At 58.0% G+C, this 23506-nt stretch overlaps 1 protein-coding gene across 3 annotated transcripts; it reads left to right on the top strand.

Annotated features, from left to right (window-relative positions):
- Positions 1–792: 792 nt before the first annotated feature.
- On the top strand, positions 793–23464 carry KANSL3 (KAT8 regulatory NSL complex subunit 3). Of its 3 annotated transcripts, XM_056508589.1 has the most exons (21): positions 793–1064; positions 2711–2881; positions 4578–4668; positions 5315–5500; positions 5628–5759; positions 6305–6421; positions 6877–6978; positions 7102–7173; positions 7985–8059; positions 9467–9624; positions 10029–10092; positions 10796–10996; positions 11378–11531; positions 13310–13387; positions 16084–16266; positions 18267–18345; positions 19246–19394; positions 19922–20028; positions 20450–20645; positions 20765–20889; positions 22921–23464. In XM_056508589.1, exons 1-21 carry the CDS (start codon positions 838–840, stop codon positions 22921–22923), a joined length of 2670 nt encoding a protein of 889 aa, XP_056364564.1. In that variant the 5' UTR covers positions 793–837; the 3' UTR covers positions 22924–23464. The 3 variants fall into 3 exon arrangements, with proteins under 3 accessions (XP_056364564.1, XP_056364565.1, XP_056364567.1); XM_056508590.1 differs by lacking the exon at positions 13310–13387 and having other exon boundaries at positions 22921–23462; XM_056508592.1 differs by lacking the exons at positions 13310–13387; positions 16084–16266 and having other exon boundaries at positions 22921–23463.
- Positions 23465–23506: the final 42 nt, after the last annotated feature.

The raw sequence follows: 23506 nt of genomic DNA, 5'->3' as shown, positions 1-23506 counted from the left end.
GCCGCGCACCGACTGTCGCGCGGGCGGCTCTGTCACCCGGTAACCGCGTCCCCGTGTCCCCACGCGGGACGCTCCGTGACCCCACTGCGGGAGCGCGCAGTGTTCTGTGTGAGGCTGGATGAGCCTAGAGTGCCCCTTCTCATGGGGATATTCCTGGGGACATCGCAGGGACATCCCTGATCCTCTCAGGTCCTTCCCACACGGACATTCCTGGGACATCCCTAATCCTCGTGGGCCTCTTCGCACGGGGACATTCCTGGGGACATCCCAAATCCTCTCGGGTCCTTCCCACAGTGACATCCCAGGAACATCCCTGATCCTCTCGGGTCCTTCCTACTGGGACACTCCTGGGGACATCGCAGGGACATTCCCTGATCCCAGTGGGTCTCTTTCCACGGGGACATTACTGAGACACCCCTAATCCTCGTGGGTCCCTTCCCACGGGGACATTCTTGGGGACATCGCAGGGACATTTCCCGATCCTCTCGGTCCTTCCCACAGGGACATTCCTGGGACATCCCTAATCCTCGTGGGTCTCTTCCCACCGGGACACTCCTGGGGACATCGCAGGGACATTCCCTGATCCCCGCGGATCCCTTTCCACGGGGACATTCTTGAGGACATCACAGGCACATTTCCAGATCCTCTCGTGTCTCTTCCCACGGGGACATCCCGCGGTCCCGTGGATGCGCGCCCCGCGCACGCGCACAGAGGGGAGACGGGAGCGCGCGCCGCGCACGCGCGCCGAGGGGCGGTGGGGCCGGCGGGAGCGCGCCCCGCGCACGCGCGCTGGCGGCAGGCGGCGTGAGGGGAGGGGAAGGGGGCGGGGCTCCCGCCATGTCGCAGCGCGCCGCCGATCGCGACAGGGAGCGGGAGCTGCAGTGGTCGGCCCGCAGGATGGGCACCTCGCTGCTGCTGCAGCTGTCGGCGCACGAGAGGGAGCTGGACCTGGTGTGCCTCGACCACAGCTACGCCAAGCCCTGGAGCGCGCACCCCGACGCCAGCGCCGCCCGGCCCGCCCGGCTGCTCTTCCTCACCCCCCGGAGACACCTCGGCAGCGCCCCGTGAGAGCTGCGGGCTCGGAGCGGGCCCGAGCGGCGGGCAGGGGGAAACCGGGGGGTTCTGTGCGGCCGTGGGGGTGTGAGGGGGAAGGAGGGGGTATTGTGGGGCTGAGGGGGAAATTGGGGGGGTTCTGTGCGGCCGTGGGGGTGTGAGGGGGAAGGAGGGGGTATTGTGGGGCTGAGGGGGAAATTGGGGGGGTTCTGTGCGGCCGTGCGGGTGTGAGGGGGAAGGAGCGGGCCCTGTGGGGTTGTGAGGGGAAAGGAGGGGGTCCTCTGGGCCTGAGGGCAAAATTGAGGGGGGTCCTGGGGGCTGTGAAGGGGAAAGGGGGGGATCCTGTAAGGCTCAGGGGCCTGTGTGAGGCTGTGAGGGAGGAACGAGGGTCTTGAGGGGTGGTGGGGGAGAATGTGAGGGAGAAGTAAGAGGGCTTTGGGGGTCCTGAGGGGTTTGTGTAGGGATTGGGGTGGGGAGAAGGCTGTGAAGGAGGAATTGGGGGTCCTGTGGGGCTGGGGAGTGGTGAATGGGGGAGTTGTGAGGGGGAAATTGGGGCCCTGATGGGTGAGTGGGACAGTGAGCAGTCTCGGTTTAGAGTGTCTGGAGGTCTTGGAGTGGGATGTGCAGGAGGGTCTGGGGGCCATGGTTTGTGGGCTCCATGAGCCTTGGTTAGGGGCTCTAGGGGTGCTAGGTTTGATGTTCCAGGATGCTTGGTTTGGGGGTCCAGAGTAGGTTTTGTTGGGGGTGTCCAAGGTACTTGGTTCAGTGGGCCAGGGGGCTCGGTTTAGTGTTCCAGAGGTCTCAGTTTGGAGTGTCCAGAGGTGTTCAGTTTGAGGTGTTCACAGTGCTTAGTTTGGGGTGTCCAAGGTGCTCAGTTTGGCGGTCCAAGGTGCTCGGTTTGGGGTGTCCAAGGTGCTTGGTTTGGTGGTCCAGAGGTCTCAGTTTGGGGTTATAGATATCTCAGTTTGGGGTGTCCAAAGTGCTCAGTTTGGTAGTCCAGGGTACGTGGTTTGGTGGTCCAGAGGTCTCAGTTTGGGGTTCCAGAGGTCTCAGTTTGGGGTGTCTCAAGTGCTCAGTTTGGGGTTATAGATGTCTCAGTTTGGTGGTCCAGAGGTCTCAGTTTGGGGTTCCAGAGGTCTCAGTTTGGTAGTCCAGGGGACGTAGTTTGGGGTTCCAGAGGTCTCAGTTTGGGGTTATAGATGTCTCAGTTTGGGGTTATAGATGTCTCAGTTTGGTGGTCCAGAGGTGTCAGTTTGGGGTTATAGATGTCTCAGTTTGGTGGTCCAGAGGTGTCAGTTTGGGGTTCCAGAGGTCTCAGTTTGGAGTTCCAGAGGTCTCAGTTTGGGGGTCCAGATGTCTCACTTTGGGGTTCCAGAGGTCTCAGTGTGAGGTATCCAAGGTGCTCGGTTTGGTGATCCAGAGGTCTCAGTTTGGGGTTCCAGAGGTCTCAGTTTGGGGTTCCAGAGGTCTCAGTTTGAGGTATCCAAGGCTCGGTTTGGTGGTCCAGGCACTGCCAGTTGATGACCCGGTAGTCCCGAGGTCCCTGGGTCAGTCCCACCCTGTACATCCCTGCCATGAGCGCTGCCCAAACCCCCTGGACGCCCCGAGGCTGCCACGGGGGGTGCCCGTCCCTCTGTGACAGCCGTGTCGCTGGCAGGGAGGCCGATGTCCCCATCGACGTGGAGACGGTGACGCCCACGCCGGTGCCGCTGTACGACAACCAGAAGGCTCGGAGCGTGATGAACGAGTGCGAGCGGCACGTCATGTTCGCACGCACCGACGCCGACGCGCCCCCGCCGCCCGACGACTGGGAGGAGCACGTCAACAGGTGGGGATGGGAATGTGGGCTGGGAATGTGGGCTGGGAATGGCAGGGAACAGAGAATGGGATGGATGGGAATGGGAATGTGGGCTGGGAATGGCAGGGAACAGAGAATGGGACAGGGGAATGGGAATGGGAATGGCAGGGAACAGAGAATGGGACAGATGGGAATGGGAATGTGGGCTGGGAATGGCAGGGAACAGAGAATGGGTGGATGGGAATGGGAATGTGGGCTGGGAGGAGCATGTCAGCAGGTGGGGATGGGACAGGTGGGGATGGGAATATGGGCTGGGAATGGCAGGGAACAGAGAATGGGACAGATGGGAATGGGAATGTGGGCTGGGAATGGCAGGGAACAGAGAATGGGATGGATGGGAATGGGAATGTGGGCTGGGAATGGCAGGGAATGGGACACGTGGGAATGGGAATGTGGAGAATGGGACAGGTGGGAATGGGAATGTGGGCTGGGAATGGCAGGGAACAGTGAATGGGACAGGTGGGAATGGGAATGTGGGCTGGGAATGGCAGGGAACAGAGAATGGATGGATGGGAATGGGAATGGCAGGGAACAGAGAATGGGACAGGTGGGAATGGGAATGTGGGCTGGGAATGGCAGGGAACAGAGAATGGGAATGGGAATGTGGGCTGGGAATGGCAGGGAACAGAGAATGGGGCAGGTGGGAATGGGAATGTGGGCTGGGAATGGCAGGGAACAGAGAATGGGAATGTGGGCTGGGAATGGCAGGGAACAGAGAATGGGAATGTGGGCTGGGAATGGCAGGGAACACAGAATGGGACGGATGGGAATGGGAATGTGGGCTGGGAATGGCAGGGAACAGAGAATGGGATGGATGGGAATGGGAATGTGGAGAATGGGACAGATGGGAATGGGAATGTGGGCTGGGAGGAGCATGTCAGCGGGTGGGGAGGGGACAGGTGGGAATGGGAATGTGGGCTGGGAATGGCAGGGAACAGAATGGGACAGATGGGAATGGGAATGTGGGCTGGGAATGGCAGGGAACAGAAAATGGGACAGGGGAATGGGAATGTGGGCTGGGAGGAACACGTCAACAGGTGGGGAGGGACAGGTGGGGATGGGAATGTGGGCTGGGAATGGCAGGGAACAGAGAATGGGGCAGGTGGGAATGGGAATGTGGGCTGGGAATGGCAGGGAACAGAGAATGGGGCAGGTGGGAATGGGAATGTGGGCAGGGAATGGGGAATGGGAATCTACGCTGGGAGTGCCAGGTAATGGGAATGGAAATATGGACTGGGAATGTCAGGGTATGGGACAGGTGGGAATGGCAGGGAACAGGAGTGTGGACTGGGAATGACAGGGTATGGGATAGGTGGGAATGGAATCTGGACTGGGAATGACAGGGAATGGGAATATGGGCTGGGAATGGCAGGGAATGGGAATCTGGGCTGGGAATGACAGGGTATGGGATAGGTGGGAATGGAATCTGGACTGGGAGTGCCAGGGAATGGGAATCTGGGCTGGGAGGAGCGTGTAAACAGGTGGGCTGGGAATGCCAGGGAACCTGGGCTGGGAGTGCCAGGGGATGGGAATCCAGACTGGCAATTCCAGACAAAGGGAATCCTGGATGGGAGGAGCCCATCAGCAGGTGGGGTGGCAGTCCCAGAGAAGAGGAGCCAGGAGTGGTTTGGAGCTTTGTGGTGACCCCATGTGTGTGTCCCTGCAGGACGGGCTGGAGCATGGCCCAGAACAAGCTGTTCAACAAGATCCACAAAGCGCTGCAGTCCGACAGGCTGGCCCGCCTGGCCAACGAGGGGGTGAGACAGGGGCTGGGGACCCTCCTTCCCATAAAGCCTGGGCAGGCAGCATGGAAACTGTGGGCCTTGGGTCACGTAGCCTTGAGGAACAGACAGCTCTGGGCTTCTCTGAGCCGTGACTTTTGTGGGATCATAGGATGTCCTGGGCTGGAAGGAACCATGTGCATAATCAGTGCAACCCCTGGGAGCCCTGCACAGACACCCTAAAACCCTACCCTGTCCATCCCTGGAGCACTGCACAGACACCCCAAATTCCCACCCTGGGGAGCTCTGGCAGCCCTGCACAGACACTCCAAAATCCAAATGCTCCTGGAGTTCTGGCAGCCTCGGGGCTGTGCCCATTCCCTGGGCAGTGCCCAGCACCCTCTGGGGGCAGAACCTTTCCCAAAACCCACCCCAAACCCCCCTGGGCCAGCTCCAGCCGTTCCCTGGGTGCTGTCCCTGTCACACAGAGCAGGGATCAGAGCTGTCCCTTGGAAGTTTCAGATTGCTGCGAGGGCTCCCCTCTGCCTCCTCCTCCTCGGACAGATGTTGTCCTCACTCCAGATGTTTGGGCAGCCCACACTAACATTTCCCTAAGGATGGGGCTGCACTGCCGTGCTCCATCTTCCCCTGAACTGTTCCTCTGGGAATTCCTGGTTGCCAGGCTTGCAACGAGCCCGTGCTGAGGAGGATCGCGGTGGATAAATGTGCCCGCAGGGTGCGCCAGGCTCTGGCCAGCGTGAACTGGGACACCAAACTCATCCAGTGGCTTCACACGACGCTGGTGGAGACCCTGAGCCTGCCCGTGCTGGCTGCCTACCTGGATGCCCTGCAGACCCTGAAAGGAAAGGTGAGCAAGCAGTGGGAGGTTCAGCTGTCGCATGTGGTGTTCTCCCTTCGCACAGCTGGCAGAGGGAGGAGGCTGGAGTTGTTACCCTGTGGTTTGGGTGTGTTTTTTCAGTCCCCTCTGCTTGCAGATCCCTGCACTGATTGACAGGATGCTGCTCTCCTCCACGGCCAAGACGGGAGCAGCAGGGGCTGAGGCGCTGTCCCTGCTGCTCAAGAGACCCTGGGACCCAGCAGTGGGTGTCCTGTCCCATAATAAACCAGTGAGTGTCCCTGGGGGTTGTGGGGGTTCCAATGTCAGCTTTAGTCTTGCCATACTCTGCCTCTGTCCTCTCTCTGGGCTCTTGTGCACTGCTTTAGACCTGTTCCATGAATGGAAGGTGTTCAGATCCACCAGGATCATCAATTCAGCCCCTGCCCCTGCACAGACACCCCAGATTCCCACCCTGTCCATCCCTGGAGCCCTGCACAGACATCCCAAAATCCAAACAATCTTGGAGCTCTGGCAGCTTTGAGGCCGTGCCTAAAAAGGCAAAACCTTTCCCAAAACCCACCCCAACCCTCCCTGGCCCAGCTCCAGCCGTTCCCTGGGTGCTGACCCTGTCACACAGAGCAGGGATCAGAGCTGTCCCTTGGAAAGGAGAGTCCCTTCTGCTGGAGAAATTCTTTTGGGTATCCTGAGGGTGCTTTGGCTTGGGAAAACAATGAATTAAGGATTTGTGCAAGATCCTTCCCTCTTCCTTGTGGGGCAGGGAGCCTTTTTTGGGAAAACTGCTGTCCCTGACATGGTTCCTGTTGAACTCTGCAGAGCAAACTTCCCGGATCCCCCCTGATCCTCATCGCTTCCTCCGGCCCCACCAACTCCATGTTCCCCACGTCCCGACGGCACCGCTTCTGGCAGTCCCAGCTCTCCTGCCTGGGAAAGGTCTGTGGGGCTGGGAAAGGTCTGTGGGGCAGGCTGGCTCCTCTGTGGGGCGGGCTGGCTCTGTGGGGCTCCTCTGTGGGACTGACTGGCTGCTCTGTGGGGCTGGGAAAGGTCTGTGGGGCGGGCTGGCTCCTCTGTGGGGCGGGCTGGCTCTGTGGGGCTCCTCTGTGGGACTGACTGGCTGCTCTGTGGGGCTGGGAAAGGTCTGTGGGGTGGGCTGGCTCCTCTGTGGGGCGGGCTGGCTCTGTGGGGCTCCTCTGTGGGGCGGGCTGGCTCTGTGGGGTTGGCTGGCTGCTCTATGGGGCTGATCTGAGGGCTGGCTCTGTGGGGTTGCTCTGTGGGACTGTCTCTAGGGCTGGCCTTGGTTATTCCTGGTGTCTTCAGCACTGTGTTGGCCATCCCTGACGCTGTCCCCAGCCCCTCTGGCCATTCTGACCCTGTCCCCTTTCCCACAGGTGATCCCCATCGCCACGTCCCTGCTGAACAATGGCAGCGGGGTGGGGGTGCTGCAGTGCCTGGAGCACATGATCGGTGCTGTCAGAGGCAAGGTGGCCGAGGTGAGGGACAGCAGAGGGTCCCCTTGTGCTCCCTGTCCCGTTCCAGGGGTGCTGTGCCACCCTGGCCATTGTCCCAGTGTCTGTCCCAGCTCTCCAGCTGTGGCTTTGTTTTGTGTCCCACAGATCCACAACCACTTCTCTCACAAGCAGATCATCCTGATTGGGTGGAACACGGGTGCCTTGGTGGCCTGTCACGTGAGTGCCCCAGTCCTCTGTGTCCTCAGGGCAGCACAGAAGGGTGTGGATCTGTTAGAGCAGGTCCAGAGGAGGCCACGGAGCTGGAGCTGGGCAGGGAGAGCTGGGGATGTTCACCTGGAGAGGAGAAGGATCCAGGGAGAGCTCAGAACCCCTTGCAGGGCCTGAAGGGGCTCCAGGAGAGCTTGGGAGGGGCTGGGGACAAGGGATGGAGGGACAGGACACAGGGAGTGGCTTCCACTGCCAGAGGGCAGGGATGGATGGGATATTGGGAAGGAATTCCTGGCTGTGAGGGTGGGGAGGGGCAGGGATGGAATTCCCAGAGGAGCTGTGGATGCTCCATCCCTGGCAGTGTCCAAGGCCAGGCTGGATGGGGCTTGGAGCAGCCTGGGACAGTGGGAGGTGTCCCTGCCATGGCAGGGGTGGGATGGGGTTGGCTCCAAGGTCCTTCCCAAACCATTCCAGGATTCTGTGATTCTCCCAGAGCCCCCTTGGCAGCCTCAGCCTAGAGCTGGATTTCAGTGACTGTTGGGATTCTCCTTGTCCCTGTGCTCAGTCCAGAGCCTGGTTTTTACCTCTGTGGTCGTGGGCCCTTTGCAATGACTCATTCAACGTCTTTTAATCATTGTGTTAATCACTAGGGTGTTGCTATTAAGGTGTTTCTGTGCCTGGCAGGAGCTTGGCAAAGCAGCCTTCATTCCTGGGGTGTGCTGGGCTCTGGGAATGCAGGCTTCTTTCTCCCTGCCCAGGTTTCCATTTTGGAATGTCACTGCTGGGCTCTGGGAGTGCTGACTGCTCTCTCCCTGCCCAGGTTTCTGTGATGGAATATGTCACTGCTGTCGTGTGCCTTGGCTTCCCTCTGCTCACCGTGGACGGCCCCAGAGGGGTAAGGACCAGATGGAGCTGCTTAAAGAACTCTGCTTGTCTTTAAACCTCCCAGGGTTGTTCTGTGGAATCCTTCTTGGAAGTCTGGTGATAATTGGCTGATGTTTTGGGGGAATGTGTGTGGTTGTTGTTGGGAGGAGCTGTTGCTCTCAGAGGAGGGGCTGTAGCAGCCCTGATGCTGTAGCAGGTGTGAGTGTGCTCTTGGCTTGTCTCTGCTGTGGTGTGGCTTTGGAGCTCCTTTCTGGGGGCCCAAGTTCCTGGTTATCCATGGCCTGTGTCCCTCACTATCCCTGGCCTGGATCCATTATCTGTATCCTGTTGTCCTGGTTTGAAAGACAGGTATCTGCCAATAAAGGCAGAAGCTTCTCTTTGAAATGGAGAATGTAAACCCCCTTACTCCAAATTATTATTATAATTTTGAAATTAAGGGTCTCTCAGGCAAAGATATGGGAATTAGGAATAACAGTTCTTTACTAGGAAAATTAAAATAGAAATACAGTATTACAAAGAACAATCCCAGCCCTGCCAGAGTCAGAATCCAAGCTGACACCCGTCAGTCAGTCAGGGTGTTTGCACAGTCCCATTCAATGGTGGCTGCATCCTCCTGCAGGGGCAGATGTGGCTCAGCTGGAGCAGTGCTCCTGGAGAAGGTGCAGTTTCCTCTGAAGCTCCAGGGATGATGTGGAAGGGTCTGGTTTTCCTCTGGAATCCAGTGGAAAAGGCTGCTCTGCTGTTCCAAATCTCAGTTTTTATCTGGGTAGGAAATGTTTGGCTCCTCCCCCTGGCTGGAGCATCTCCCATGGGATGATGGAATTTTATCAGTCATGCCCTGGGACTCACTGGCCATGAACAGGAGATATCTCCTGGAGGGAGGATGGGCTGTGGGAAGATAAAGATGATTGCCCAGCTGGTTTAAAGATGGCCCATTAGCAGGAGACATCTCCCAGGAGATCAGGGTCACTGCCCCACCTGGCTTCAACATGTGGTGACAGAATCCACATTTCTGGCCACATCCTGAATTGCAGCCCAAGGCACCTGTGTCACTCATTATCCCTGGCCTGGATCCATTGTCTGTATCCTGTGTCCCTCATAATCCCTGGTCTGGCTCTGTTATCCATGTCCTATGTCCCTCATTATTTTCTGTGTCTTTACACCAAGCCCTGATCTCTCCCTTTTGAGCCCTGTGTGACTGGGTAGGGAATGATGGTGGACACAGTCACACTAGGAAGTGCTGATTCCAAGGCCACTGGAATTCCATTGGAAAAGCATTTTCTGCTCCATTTTCTGAAGCACGCTGCAGCTCAAGCAGAGTTTTCTCCATAAATCCCTTTGGGACTCACCCCTGGGAACCCCCTCAGCCTCATCCCAGGATTCCAGCTCCATGCCAGCCCTCCCCCTGCTCCCACAGGATGTGGATGACCCCCTCCTGGAGATGAAGACCCCGGTGCTGTTCGTCATCGGGCAGAACTCGCTGCAGTGCAACGTGGAGGCCATGGAGGATTTCCGGGAGAAGATCCGGGCAGATAACAGCATGGTGGTGGTGGGAGGGGCAGATGACAACCTCAGGTGAGCCTCTGCCAGGTGCCTTCTCTCTTCCTGGGAGTTCTGGGCAGCCCCAGATTTAGTGCTGGAATGAGGTGGGAATTGCATGAAAATACTCCAGATTTGTCTGCGTTGGGAATAACTGCAGGAAAAACCTGTGGGAATGTGGGAATGGGCCTGATTTAGGGGTGCACCCAGCAGCACAGAGGAGGTTTTGGAGCATCACAGGAGTCAGAAGTTTCTAGTAGTGAAAATCAGTAAAAGAGAGGAAAGAAAGAAGTCTAAAACTGGCGCTGGGTGTGAAGGCAGAGCTCTGAAATGTCAGATTGGCTTTGCAAAATGCTCTGGGGAGTCCCAAAAAGGATCTTTTCCCTCATCAGGTGAAGAATGATGGGAAAAGTGTGGTTTGGTTCCTTTTTTTCCCCTAGGATAAGCAAAGCCAAAAAGAAGTCAGAAGGCCTGACCCAGAGCATGGTGGACAGGTGCATCCAGGTAACCACAGGGATGTTCCCTTTGCAGCTGAGGAGGGAAAGAATCAGTGCTGGGATGTCCCAGGTTACATGGGATGGGTTGGGGTGGAGGGAATCTTCTCCTGAGGGGGCTGTGGAAATATCAAAAATTGAGAGAGAGATGATTTTTTTCTGATTTGTGATCAGAATCCAAATTTTACTGTGAGCTACATATGCTTATATACCATTTTTAGGAAGGCTAGTAATTTTTTATTACAATTTAAACATCACACAGACAAACTTTACATTTCTACTTAAATCTTCTTTCCTGTCAGTCAGTCTTGATCTTCTTGTAATCTTCAAAGCTCTGTTTGCTCCATCCTGGTTATCAAACTGCATTTGCTAATTAAATCTACAGTGCTCTCAATCTGAGTTAGCACATGAAGGGAGGTGTGAGATCCCTGGGGGTGCACCTTATCCAGGGAGCACTTTGCTGAGTGTCTCAACATGTCTGCCTGGGCACACAGCAGCATTTTGGGAGAAATTATTGTAGTTTTTTTTCCCCATATGTCCCATGATTTGTGAGAAATCCACGTTCTCTCTGTGAGGTTTGGGGGATTTCCTGCCGAACATCAAACCCGTGTATCCCCTTGGCAATGCTTCATCTCCTTGCTTCAAGCTGTGGAGATCCAGTGCTCAGAGAGCTGCCCAGCACTGAGTGCCACTCTTTATCCCAAAATTGGCAGGATGAGATTGCAGACTTCCTGACAGGAGTGCTGACCCGGGCCGAGAGCCACTCGGGCTCCGAGCCCCGCGACCTGGACGCCGAGAGGAAGAAGAAGCCCCGTGACTGCAGCAGGAGGGACCTGTCCTTTGAGCTGCCCGAGAGGAGCAGCAGACCCGCCTCCCCTGCAGCCAAAGTGCCAGCCTCGCCCTCAGGCTCCGAGGTGGGGCTCCTCCCAGCCTCATTCCAGCTAGGGGTGTGGAAAGAGAGGTTTCTGTGCCTCCAAAATCTGTGGGGAGTGTTGGGAGAGGGAGGTGAGAGGATACCCAGGGGGAGGTTTAGGTGAGAGGTTCAGAAAATTTATCTCATGGGATAAGGAAGGCCTTGGAGTCACCACCCCTGGGAGTGTTCAAAGCACAGCCCTGGGAGACAGGGCTTATTAGTGATTCTGCTGTTGACAATGATACTTGATGATCTTGAAGGTCTTTTCCAGCCTTGAAAATCCCAGGATTCTTGTGGTGAGGGAAATGAACCCTCAGCCACAGTCCTGGTGCTCAGGGCCAGGGCTGCCTCACGTGGTCTGAGTGTCCCTCTGTCCCAGCAGGACCTGTCCAGCGTGTCCAGCAGCCCCACGTCCAGCCCCAAGACCAAGGTGGCCGCCCTGGCCCTGCCCAAGCCCAGCCAGGTGGGCCCCACACAGCTGCAGAGGAGGCAGGTGCCCAGGCCAGATGCTGTCCTGAGCCACAAGCAAGCACAAGGTAATTCCCTGCAGCTTCCCCACCCTTGCAGCAGCTGGAATTTTGGTTTTTCTCTGGACCCGTGCAGGTTTTTATGTTCTGAGTTCTGTGTTGAATCTCGCTCTCCATGGCAGCTTTCTGTGCAGCTCAGCCCCTGTCACAGCCTTGAGGGGCTGGAATTAGGGTGGAAGTGGTGTTTCTGCAGCTGGTGGAGCCTTTCTGCTGTTGGAATTGGGAAGGATTTTCTCTCTGGCTGACCAAAGCCCTGTAGCCATGCTCTGATCCTTTTGGGACACCCTGGTGTGGTGTCTTCTCCAGGGCTGCCTAGGGAGACACTGAAGGTGCTCAGGAGATGTTGAGACTGTTGAATTGAGGTGGAAACTGTGGGATTTGGGGAATTTCAGAAGCATCCTGCACCAGACAGGCTGTGGAGAAGGAAGCAGCTGGAGCTGTGGGGTTTGTGTCTGTCAGGGGCTGGTTCCAAACCTGCAGGCTGGTGGTGAATGTGGGGAGTTCAGGAAGTGCTTTTGTGGCTGAGCATCCCTCGTGGCAAACTCCAGCAGCACCTGGGGGATGGTGCCCAGTTCTCCATCCTCCCTTCTCTCCTTGCTGTGCTCACACAGACCTGGACAGGCTGGTGGGTGCACCTGGACAGGCTGCACACCCATGGGTGTCACCTGCACACCCATGGGTGTCACCTGCACATCCATGGGTGTCACCTGCACATCCATGGGTGTCACCTGCAGCTGCCCCTGCACATCCATCCTGGCTCCAGGAAGAGGCTGGAGCTTGGATCTGCTGGAATTCCTGAGCCCATGGACTGAAGGGTTGTGTTCCTGTGCTGCTGTAGCTGAGGCAGGTGGTTCCCAGGGGACACAGGGGAGCAGGAGGAGGCTCTGTGGGGGAGCTGTGTCCTGGTGCTGGTTTTGTTGGGAATGCTGCACTGATTCCCATTTCCTTGTTTTATCAGGAATGCTGCACTGATTCCCAGTGCTGGTTTTATCAGGAATGCTGCAGTGATCCCTGTGCTGGTTTTATCAGGAATGCTGCAGTGATCCCAGTGCTGGTTTTATCAGGAATGCTGCAGTGATTCCCATTTCCTTGTTTTATCAGGAATGCTGCAGTGATCCCAGTGCTGGTTTTATCAGGAATGCTGCAGTGATCCCTGGTGCTGGTTTTATCAGGAATGCTGCAGTGATCCCAGTGCTGGTTTTATCAGGAATGCTGCAGTGATTCCCATTTCCTTGTTTTATCAGGAATGCTGCAGTGATTCCCAGTGCTGGTTTTATCAGGAATGCTGCACTGATTCCCAGTGCTGGTTTTATCAGGAATGCTGCAGTGATTCCCAGTGCTGGTTTTATCAGGAATGCTGCAGTGATCCCAGTGCTGGTTTTATCAGGAATGCTGCAGTGATCCCAGTGCTGGTTTTATCAGGAATGCTGCAGTGATTCCCATTTCCTTGTTTTATCAGGAATGCTGCAGTGATTCCCAGTGCTGGTTTTATCAGGAATGCTGCACTGATTCCCAGCTGGAGCTGCTCTGGGGGTGCTGTCTCACCCCTCCCTGCTGCTCTCAGGCTCTGGGTGCAGCTCAGCCCCTGCTGGTGGCTGCCCAGGGCCCTGGGTTGGCAGTGAGCCGTGCCAGGGCTGGGATGTGCCCCTTGCTGTGTCTCCTGTGTCTCAACAGCTGTGTCTGGAGCTCTGCCTGCTCCAGGGTCCCCACCTGGGGGTCACAGCAGTGTCCCCCTGCCCCCTGCAGAGCCGGGCTGTGATTCTGTAATTCTCTCTGATTCATTTCAGCTCAGTTTGCTGCTTTTCTGAAACAAAACATGCTGGTGAGGAAAGCTCTTCCTCCTGGCACCTCTTCATGTCTCTTTGGTGAGTATCTCCTCACTCCTCACTGTCTCTCTCCCTGTCTCCCTCCTTCTCTCTGCCTCTGCTGCCTTCCTCCACCATCCTCCTCTTCCCCTGCCCTGCTCTGGGGCTGGTGTGTCCCTCATCCCTGCTTTGTGTTTCTCTGCTGTTTGGAGCTCAAGCCCAGGGCCCTCTTTGCCAGCAGAGACCTCAGGCTTTGCTGAGCTCCTCCCTGCTCCTCGTGGATAAATTCTGGAGTCTGGATTGCTGTGATGGACTAGTGCTCAGGGGATGTGGCTTTAACCCTTTCCTGTGCTGGGGGTGTGTGACAGAGCTGGGGACACAGGGGACAGGAGTGAGGGACAGCCAGGGCTGGACACACAGCAGCACAGCTTGGCCAGAGGGGTTAGGGGACAGCAGGGAGGTCAGGGGCAGGGATGGCCTTGATGGGTCAGGGATGGCTTTGGGAAGGCAGGAGTGGATCAGGGAGGGCTTTGGGAAGGCTCTGATGGATCAGGGAGGGCTTTGGGAAGGCTCTGATGGATCAGGGAGGGCTTTGGGAAGGCTCTGATGGAGCAGGGATGGCTTTGGGAAGGCTCTGATGGATCAGGGAGGGCTTTGGGAAGGCTCTGATGGAGCAGGGAGGGCTTTGGGAAGGCTCTGATGGAGCAGGGAGGGCTTTGGGAAGGCTCTGATGGATCAGGGAGGGCTTTGGGAAGGCTCTGATGGATCAGGGAGGGCTTTGGGAAGGCTCTGATGGAGCAGGGATGGCTTTGGGAAGGTTCTGATGGCTCAGGGATGGCTTTGGGAAGGCAGGAGTGGATCAGGGAGGGCTTTGGGAAGGCTCTGATGGATCAGGGATGGCTTTGGGAAGGCTCTTGATGGATCAGGGATGGCTTTGGGAAGGTTCTGATGGAGCAGGGATGGCTTTGGGAAGGCAGGAGTGGATCAGGGATGGCTTTGGGAAGGCAGGAGTGGATCAGGGATGGCTTTGGGAAGGCAGGAGTGGATCAGGGATGGCTTTGGGAAGGTTCTGATGGATCAGGGGGGGCTTTGGGAAGGCAGGAGTGGATCAGGGAGGGCTTTGGGAAGGCTCTGATGGAGCAGGGAGGGCTTTGGGAAGGCTCTGATGGAGCAGGGAGGGCTTTGGGAAGGCTCTGATGGATCAGGAAGGGCTTTGGGAAGGCAGGAGTGGATCAGGGATGGCTTTGGGAAGGCTCTGATGGAGCAGGGAGGGCTCAGGGACTGAGGGCACTGATGGCTCAGGGACAGTGATGCTCTCTGCCCCAGGGGACACAGGGTGACAGTCTGAGCACCCAGAGGTGACTGAGTGTGCCGTGCTCTGAGGGGATGGAGGAGGGGAGGGGGCCCAGGCTGTCCCAGGATGTTTTGCCCCCCTGACTGGCAGTGCCTGTGTGCACACCCAGGGCTTTGGGAGGCTGCAGTTGTCACTTGAGCTGTTGCTGTCACTTTTCCTTCAGGGTGGCCCCTGAGCCCCCTGAGTGTTCTGCCTTCAGCTCTGATCCAGCTCCTGAGCCAGGCACTGCCCTGAGCTGCTGCTTTTGGGGTTTCTTTTCCTCTTGAGCCTGATTTAAACGTTCCTTGCTCCCTGGAGCCTCCTGTGAGCCTCTCCCTGTGCCACCAGGGCAGGGCCACACCTGGAGGGGAGCCTGCAGTGGATGTGCAGAGCCTGGCCCCAGCATCAAGGGCTAATTAAGAGCTCTGGATTCCTTAGAGTGCTGCCTTGGCTGCCTCCTGTGAGACAGGGTTTGGGCAGAACCTTTGATTTGGGAACGAGATGGGAATGCACAGGCAGCAGCAGGAGGGGACACAGAGGGACACAGCTGGGCCACTGGGCTCCCAGGGGACACAGCTGGGTCACAGCTGGGCCACTGGGCTCCCAGGGCAGCCCCAGATGCTTGGAGTCACCTGAAATTTGGGGATTTGGCTGCAGTGAGGTGCTGTCCCCACAGCTGAAGGTGTGTGGGTGCTGCACAGCATGGAAATATGTACATGTACACGTTTCTGTTGATTTTATATCGTTTATCTGTGTCCAGGTGTTTGTCAATAAGAAGGGAGGGACATCTTGGCCTCGGGGCTGCTGAATCCATGGCTGGGATGCCCAGGGCCCTCTGCAAGGAGGGAATTCTCAGCATTCCAGGCTGAGGCAGGGGGATTGTACCCCAGTGGATGGTCAGGATGTGGCAGCTCTTGGCTGCAGCCCTGGGCTGCACTTGTGCACTCTGTGCTTTTTGGGATCTCCCTGGCTTTGGGGGGCTTGCTTGGGGCAGGATGTGCCAGATGAAGGAAACACTGTGTTTGCAGGAGAACTCTCAGCCTGTGGGGTTTCTGCCCCAGTTCCTTGCAGTGTGGGATTTGGGGGGCTTGGCTTTGCTGCAGCACCTCCTCTGCTTTGCTGGTGCCTCTCAGAGCCTGCCCAGCTCCTGGGATCCCCTGCCTGGGCTGAGCTCTGATCTCTGTGCCTGCAAGCACAAACCCTGGCCCCTCACCTGAGGCAGGATTTTGGGGTGAAAACGTCCCTGTGGAGTTGTGGCATCGCTGCACAGCCCGTGCTGCTGGGGCACTGGTGGTGTCTTGGGCCAGGCAGGGCTCCTGTGCCGGAGCTGGGCAGGCTGGCACGGAGGGAGCTGTGCATGGGCGTGTTCCCTTCCCGGCACACCAGCCCTGGGGGCTCAAAAAGCTCCTTCTGTGTCCCCCAGTTCCAGTGTCCTCAGAGCACTCGGAGGGGGCTGACAGAGATGATGTGCGAGTGCAGCTGAAGAGGCAGCAGAGCCCCAGCCCGACCCCCTGCAGCAAAGCCTCCAAACGAGCCAAAATCAAGGTGACCATTGTGTCGCACGGCGATGGCGCGGGCGGAGCAGCCCTCGGCACCCAGGCGGAAAGTGAGTCCTGACTGCAGCCTGGGGCACCCGCAGGGCCTGGAGTGCCCGGGGCAGGGAGGGAGCTGCGGGTCCCTGTCCCTCCTCCTGGGGGATTTAGCTGCAGGGAAAGGTGGAGACTCCGGGACTGAGTGCCTGGGGGAGCGTGGCAGGAATCTGTTTGCCAAGGAATTCCATCCTGCAAACCAGCCTGGGGCTGGGAGAGGGATCCTGCACCTCCCTCTGGTCATGCACCTCCCTTGGGGCCTGCAGCTGCTGCTGGGAGCAGGATGGGTGCTGGTGCTGCTGGGAGCAGGATGGGTGCTGGTGCTGCTGGGAGCAGGATGGGTGCTGGTGCTGCTGGGAGCAGGAGGGGTGCTGGTGCTGCTGGGAGCAGGGTGCTGGTGCTGCTGGGAGCAGGGTGCTGGTGCTGATCCTGCTGCTGGTTCCTGCTGGGAGCAGGAGGGGTGCTGGTGCTGCTGGGAGCAGGATGCTGGTGCTGTTTGGAGCAGGGTGCTGGTGCTGATCCTGGTGCTGCTGGGAGCAGGATGGGTGCTGGTGCTGCTGGGAGCAGGGTGCTGGTATTGCTGGTGCTGCTGGGAGCAGGGTGCTGCTGGTGCTGGTAACAGTGCTGATCCTGCTGGTGCTGCTGGGAGCAGGATGGGTGCTGGTGCTGTTTGGAGCAGGGTGCTGGTGCTGATCCTGCTGCTGCTGCTGGTTCCTGCTGGGAGCAGAGTGCTGCTGGTGCTGGTAACAGTGCTGATCCTGCTGGTGCTGCTGGGAGCAGGATGGGTGCTGGTGCTGCTGGGAGCAGGGTGCTGGTGCTGCTGGCAGCAGGGTGCTGACACTGTTGGTGCTGCTGGGGGCAGGATGGATGCTGGTGCTGCTGGGAGCAGGGTGCTGGTGCTGCTGGTGCTGTTTGGAACAGGGTGCTGGTGCTGCTGGTCCTCCTGCACCCCTTGCTCTGCATTTTTCCCACTGCTGCCTGTGGGATCTTGGTGAAGTTCCTCCCTCTGGATGAGTTTTGTGCATTCTAAATCCCTGATCCAGCCGAGCTGCCCGCTCTGCTGATCCCCCTGGGCCTGGAGTCTGGGATTCACACCCGAGCAGATCCCAGCTGCCATCCTGGAAAATGCCCAGGCAGAGGTGATGGGCTCCATCTTCCTCCCCTGAGCCTTCTCAAGAGAGGCCCAAACTCTGGCTGCTGTCCCTGTGTCCCTCAGGACTCAGCACCTTCCTCGTGCCAGGGCCCCAGCTCCTCAGAGCTTATGGAATTTGTGGAATTTATGGAATCAAAGGCTCCGTTCTGCTTGGAAATCCGAGGTTTTCAAAGCTGGGAAATAACTCTGTTCTTTCCAAGCACCTCTCTGCCAGTTCAACAGCTCTGAGCTGTGACAAGACACAAATCCACATCCTTCTGGAAGGTTTCAGTTAATCTTCTGGCAGCTTTGAAAACCTCTGGTTTCCAGAATCCCCCCTTTTTTTTTTTTTTTTTTTTTTTTTAAAAAAAAACTTCTTTTAATTTTTAATTTTCCAAACTTCTTTTCACAGAAAGGAAATGAATTGCAGAAGTAAACATGAACCCAAACGAGAATTGCCTCTTTGCCGGGTGTGAGCAGGAGGAATGCACGAGGAAGGAATGCAGTTGTATCCCCCCAGTGCTGCAATAAACAAATTCCGTGACTTGTTGCATCCCTGTGTATTTTGTAAAGTGTCTTTAACTAAGAATCCTTACAAAATCACCCAGAGGGGATTAGTGGAGAGAAGCTTTAGGAGAGAGATTTGCATTTGGTGGTGAGGGCCTGAGGTTCCTTTTGGATTTTGGGAGGCGATTCCTTCCCGAACTCCACGAGTGTTTTAACTGGATTTTGCTCCTCCCACTCTCCAGCGTGATGCCTCAGGCTGGGATTCCTGGAGAAGATGCTCTGGGAGCTGGATGAGCCCCTGTGGGTACTTGGAGAGAGGGGGATCCCCGAGGATTTGTGGGGGGCAGGAACTCAGTGTTCTCTGTTTTTGTTTTGCAGTTGTCTCCGGGAAGCCGCTGCCCCTCGGCCCGGCCCTGCCCAGCACCAAGGAGCTCTCAGGGCTGCTCTCCACACCCAAGTGAGTGAGAATTTGGGAAGTTTGGGGGCTGTTTCTGACAGGGTGATCCCTGCACGTGGAGCTTTCCAGTGTCTTGCTCCCCACTGGAGTTTTCTGGTGTGGGGGAGACCCTGGGGCTCCTGAGAACTCCGAGCCTGGGAGGGGGCAGGAGTGGAGGTGCTGTGGCTGTGCTTGTGTCTGGTGTGTTTTCCCAAACTCAGATTGGTTTATCTCTGTCTTTGTGGTGGCTTTGGCAGAAATTCTGTGTTTAATCCTTCCCTCTGCATCTTTGCAATAGAAATAATATTTTTGTTGCAAGGGCAGGGGAAAGGAGCCTCAAAGCAGCTTGTGAAGGGCATGAACTGTGCACAGGGATTCCTGTTGGGGAGTAAATCTCATGCTGACACCATTTTTCCTTCCTAATTCAAGCTTTGGGGACCTGGGCTCTGACTGATCAGATTCCCAGAGGAGCCATGGATCCCTGGAAGTGTTGGGCAGGGCTTGGAGTGACCTGGGACCGTGCCAGGTGTCCCTGCTGATGGCACTGGATGGGCTTTAAGGCCCTTTCCAACCCAAAGCATTCCAGGATTCTGTGGTCTGGGACAGGAGAGCAAGAAGAGCTGGTTTTAAATGAAGAGTGGGTTTTGGACAGGGACAGTGGTGACCCCAGGAGGTGCACACAGCTCCAAACTCTCTCCCAGTTTGGAAATCCATGGATTTCTCTGTGCTCCTTGTCTTGGCTGCTGCACTGGACACAGGGAAACTCCTCTTGGAACTGATGATCATTAAGGCTCTCTCCAATTTCCCCATTCCCCCTCTGTGCTTGTGCAGCAGCCCTGGCTGCTGGGGGCAGTCCCGGAGCTGGCCCTGCCTGCCCTGAGCACTTCCAGCCCTCACTGGGGTCTCTCCCTTCCCTCCTAGGCCGAGCTCAGGCACGGAGGCCTCGCTGAGCCCCGCTCAGCCCTCGATCCCCAGCAGCTCCGCCCCCAGCGCCTTCCACGCCCTGCAGAGCCGGCTGGTGGCCAGCAGCAGCCACAGCCTGCCAGCCCAGCCGGCCCCTGCCCTGCCAGGTACCTCCCTGCCTGGGGAAAGCTCAGCCAGGGTCACAGGGCCTGGGGCAGCCTCTCCTGGCCTTCCCCGGCCTGGCTGAGCTGGGTTGGTGGGGTTGTGCTGTGGGAATGGTGATTAGCGAGGCCTCAGAACACCAAAACCTCCTGTGTTCCACAGGAGCTGGGCCAGGGGGGTTGGGGTGGGTTTTGGGAAAGGTTCTGCCCCCAGAGGGTGCTGGGCACTGCCCAGGGAATGGGCACAGCCCCGAGGCTGCCAGAACTCCAGGAGTGTTTGGATTTTGGGGTGTCTGTGCAGGGCTGCCAGAGCTCCCCAGGGTGGGAATTTGGGGTGTCTGTGCAAGGCCAGGGGCTGGATTGGATGATCCCAGTGGGTCTCTTCCCACTCTGGATATTCCATGTTCCCATAAAACGAGCTGTGCACCTCAGGGTGCTGCTCATTGAAGAACAGCTCTGCAGCCCCAGCACAGCCTGGAATTTGGTGCTGGTGGATCCCCCCAGGCTGACTTTGGTGTTCTCTGGGTTTTCAGGAGCAGCCTCTGCCAGCAGCCTGCTCCAGGGGCTGAGCTTCAGCCTGCAGGACATTGGCACCAAGCCCTGCAGCCTCCCTGGCAGCACTGCCACCCCACCTGTGCAGGTGAGCAGCCTCTGCAGATCCTCAGGGCAGCTGCGGGGAGGGGAAGGTTTGGGAGGCAGAGGGAGCCTGGATAGACCCCCTGGAGCACAGGAGATGAGGGCTGGGCTCTCAGTGTTCCTGAGGCCTGCAGAAGGGGGTGTGAGAAGCTGTTTCTGTGCAGCCAGCCCCAAGCAGATGGAGAGGGCTCACTGATCATTCCCTGGGATACCCTGGGAAAAGCCACAGCTGGCACCTCTGGGGCAGCCCTGCAGTGTGAGGTGACTCTGTCCCACTCTGAGCTTCAGGCCGGGAGGGACAGACCCACCAGGGCTGAGCCCTGAGGGACACGTGTGGAAACTCCAGGGGCCTTTTCTGGAGAGGGGAGTGTCCAGCTGAGCTCCCCCGTCCCTGCAGGGGCTCAGGGCGCTGTCTGTGCTTGCAGAGCCCGGCTGGGAAGGCGCCTGCAGCGCTGCAGGGCCTGGCTGACAGCGGCGCCGTGCTCCGCACCATCCCCGTGGCCGCCCTGGGCGCCTCGGCCGGCAAGCCCACGGCCATCCACCAGCTGCTGGCCAACGGGGGGCTGGCCAAGCTGGCCAGCAGCCTGCCTGGGCTGGCCCACATCTCCAACCAGGCTGCAGGTGAGCGGCAGGGAGGTGCTGTGGGGCAGGGAGCCTTCCCAGAGCTCCTGCTCCTTCCCGAGGGGAGGCTCCAGCCCGGTTTGGAGGTGCCTCAGGGATGTTTTCTGTGTGCTCTGCAGGCCTGAAGGCCCCAACCACCATCACAGTGACCCTGCGGGGACAGCCCGGCCGTGTGGGCACCCTGAGCCAGCCCAGCCTGGGCACAGTGCAGCCCCAGCTGGAGGAGCAGCCCCAGGGCCCTCAGGTAAGGGGCTCACCTTTGAGGGCTCACTTTTCAGGGCTCACCTTTCCTTGGCAGTGTGGCCCTGGCTGCTCCCAGCCCTGCTGGGTCCCTGTGCCCCTCTGGGGTGTGAGGGCTGTGCTGGCTGCTGAGGGTTGCTGACAGGAGCCAAGGTGGTGTCACTGTTGTGTCTGTTCAGGTTTGATTTGCCTTGATTCTGTGGAATCATGAAGTGGGTTGGGCTGAGAAGGACCTTAACTCCCATCCAGTGCCACCCTGCCACTGTCACTGACCCTGCATCCAGCATTGCCAGAGTTCCCAGGCAGAGTCCTGGCTAAACCTCAGGCTTTGGGAGCATCCACATCCTTCCTCCTTTGTCTCTGCTGAGTTTCTTACAGTTGCTGAGCTCAGAGCTAAAGGCAGAGCTTGGAGCCCTGAGCTGGTGACCCTCAGGCCACTGGGGACAGTCACCTGTGTGGGTCTGGAATTCTGTGTCAGAGGCAGATTTGGTGCTTTTCAGAGCCCCCTCAGAGCTGCTGTGCTTCCTTTTGTGCCCCTGTCACCTTCAAACCCTCTGGACACCCAGGAAAAGGGATGGAACTGGGCACAGCTGGACCCCAGCAGGAGGGGATTCATGAACAGGTTAATTTTTCCAGGTGCAGCTGGATATGGATGCTGACTTCCCCTTCCAGCTGAGCTTGTGTGTTCAGGGCAGGGCTTTGATCGTGCCAGAGCTGCTCCAAAAACAAACTGGAAGCTGTGCTGGCAGGAAATGGGTCAGCTGCTGGTTTTGTTGCTAATTATAGCCCTGACATCAGCAGGGTTACGTAACCCTGGAACAGCCCCAGTTCCCCAGGGCTCCCTGCCTGGTGCTCAGCAGCAGCCAGAGCTGAGATTCCCTTTGGAATTCCAGCTGAGGGCTCTGCTGGGCCTGGGCAGGAAGCTGGGCTTTAAATCTGGGGCTGAGCTGAGCTTTCCTTCCCTTCCCCCGTGGGCAGCACAGGAGGAATCTCCCTGGGATTCCTGTGGGAGCAGGGTGAGGAGAAACCTGAGGAGCTGAGAATCAGAGTAAAACTGGGTTTGTGTTTTCCTGCTCCAGGGGGGTGTCCCCTGCAGTGTGGGGACCCCTCTGTGTCCTGGGGAGGCTCTGACAGCCAGGCCTGGAGCAGGGGCACTGCCAGGGAGCCTGGAGGGCTGGGCAGGGACCCCTCAGCACCCAGGGAGGGACCTGTGGGGGCAGAAACTCGGGCACTGCAGGAAGAGAGGGACTTCCTGAGGGATCTGAGTGGGGAGAAGAACTTCCTGGGGGATATGGGTGGGGAAATGCTTCCCTGGGAGATCTGGGTGGGGAGACACTTCCCTGATCTGGGTAGGCTGGGAATGGAGCTGTGCCAGTTTGGGTGCTGGATCCTGGGGGATCTGAGCAGGGAAATGGTTCCTAGAGGATCTGGGTGCTCTGGCAGTGGGTCAGTGCCAGTTTGGGTGCTGGATCCTGGGGATCTGGGTGCTCTGGCAGTGGGTCAGTCCCAGTTTGGGTGCTGGATCCTGGGGGATCTGGGTGCTCTGGCAGTGGATCAGTCCCAGTTTGGGTGCTGGATCCTGGGGGATCTGGGTGCTTTGGCAGTGGATCAGTGCCAGTTTGGGTGCTGGATCCTGGGGCTCTGGGTGCTCTGGCAGTGGATCAGTGCCAGTTTGGGTGCTGGATCCTGGGGCTCTGGGTGCTCTGGCAATGGATCAGTGCCAGTTTGGGTGCTGGATCCTGGGGATCTGGGTGCTCTGGCAGTGGGTCAGTGCCAGTTTGGGTGCTGGATCCTGGGGGATCTGGGTGCTCTGGCAGTGGGTCAGTCCCAGTTTGGGTGCTGGATCCTGGGGCTCTGGGTGCTCTGGCAGTGGGTCAGTGCCAGTTTGGGTGTTGTGGTTTCCCTGCCTGGGCTGTGCCAGTGCCAGGGTCAGCGTTGGGGTCTCACTCTGGGAATGACCAGGCTCAGGTGGAAGTTCTGCAGCCCAGGGTGGCACCATGTCCCCAGAGCTCTGACCCTGTCCCCTTGTCCACAGTGACTGCCCTGGAGCCCTGTGCTGTGGGAGGCCAGGCTGGCAGTGCTGGCTGGCTGTGGCATGGGTGAGGCTGTGCCCTGCAGCCTCCCTGTGCCAGCCTGGGCACCCCAAGGTGGCAGCTGTCCTGCAAGGCACCTCCAGGACGCTCATCCTGACCCTGGGGACACTGTGGGGACACTAAGGCCAGCAGCAGCCACGCTGTCCTGGGGGCTGTGGGAACCCCCAGGGTTCCTGGGGGTGGGAAAGGGGGAGGGGGGGTGTTTTTCTGGGTTTGTTGCTGTTTAATAAAAACTTCCTTCTTTTTTAATTTTTTTTACATTTTGTTGTGCTTTTGGGCTGAGTTTGTGGCCGTGATCACTCTGGGGGTGGCTTTTGTTGAGGGTGGATTTTGTGAGCGGTGAAGGGATGGAGGGACAGAGCAGGGAAGGATCCAGGCTGGGCAGCTCCCTGAAATAATCAGAGAATTCTGGAATCCCCTGAGTGGGAAGGGAGCTGCAGGACTCATCAATCCAACCCTGCACAGACACCCCAAAATCCTGAGCTCTGGCAGCTTCAGGGCTGTGCCCATTCCCTGGGCAGTGCCAGC

This window comes from Oenanthe melanoleuca, chromosome 22, assembly GCF_029582105.1.
Source record: "Oenanthe melanoleuca isolate GR-GAL-2019-014 chromosome 22, OMel1.0, whole genome shotgun sequence".
Taxonomy (NCBI): domain Eukaryota; kingdom Metazoa; phylum Chordata; class Aves; order Passeriformes; family Muscicapidae; genus Oenanthe; species Oenanthe melanoleuca.
Note: the sequence above shows the minus strand (reverse complement) of the source record. Positions and strands in the feature narration are given on the sequence as shown.

Excerpts from the sequence above, each read along its gene's own strand:
- KANSL3 (XM_056508589.1), top strand. The coding sequence starts at position 838 with ATGTCGCAGCGCGCCGCCGATCGCGACAGGGAGCGGGAGCTGCAGTGG. Across the intron at positions 2,882-4,577 it reads TGGGAGGAGCACGTCAACAG|GACGGGCTGGAGCATGGCCC; the intron begins GTGGGGATGGGA and ends GTGTCCCTGCAG. Across the intron at positions 10,997-11,377 it reads CCTCGCCCTCAGGCTCCGAG|GACCTGTCCAGCGTGTCCAG; the intron begins GTGGGGCTCCTC and ends CTGTCCCAGCAG.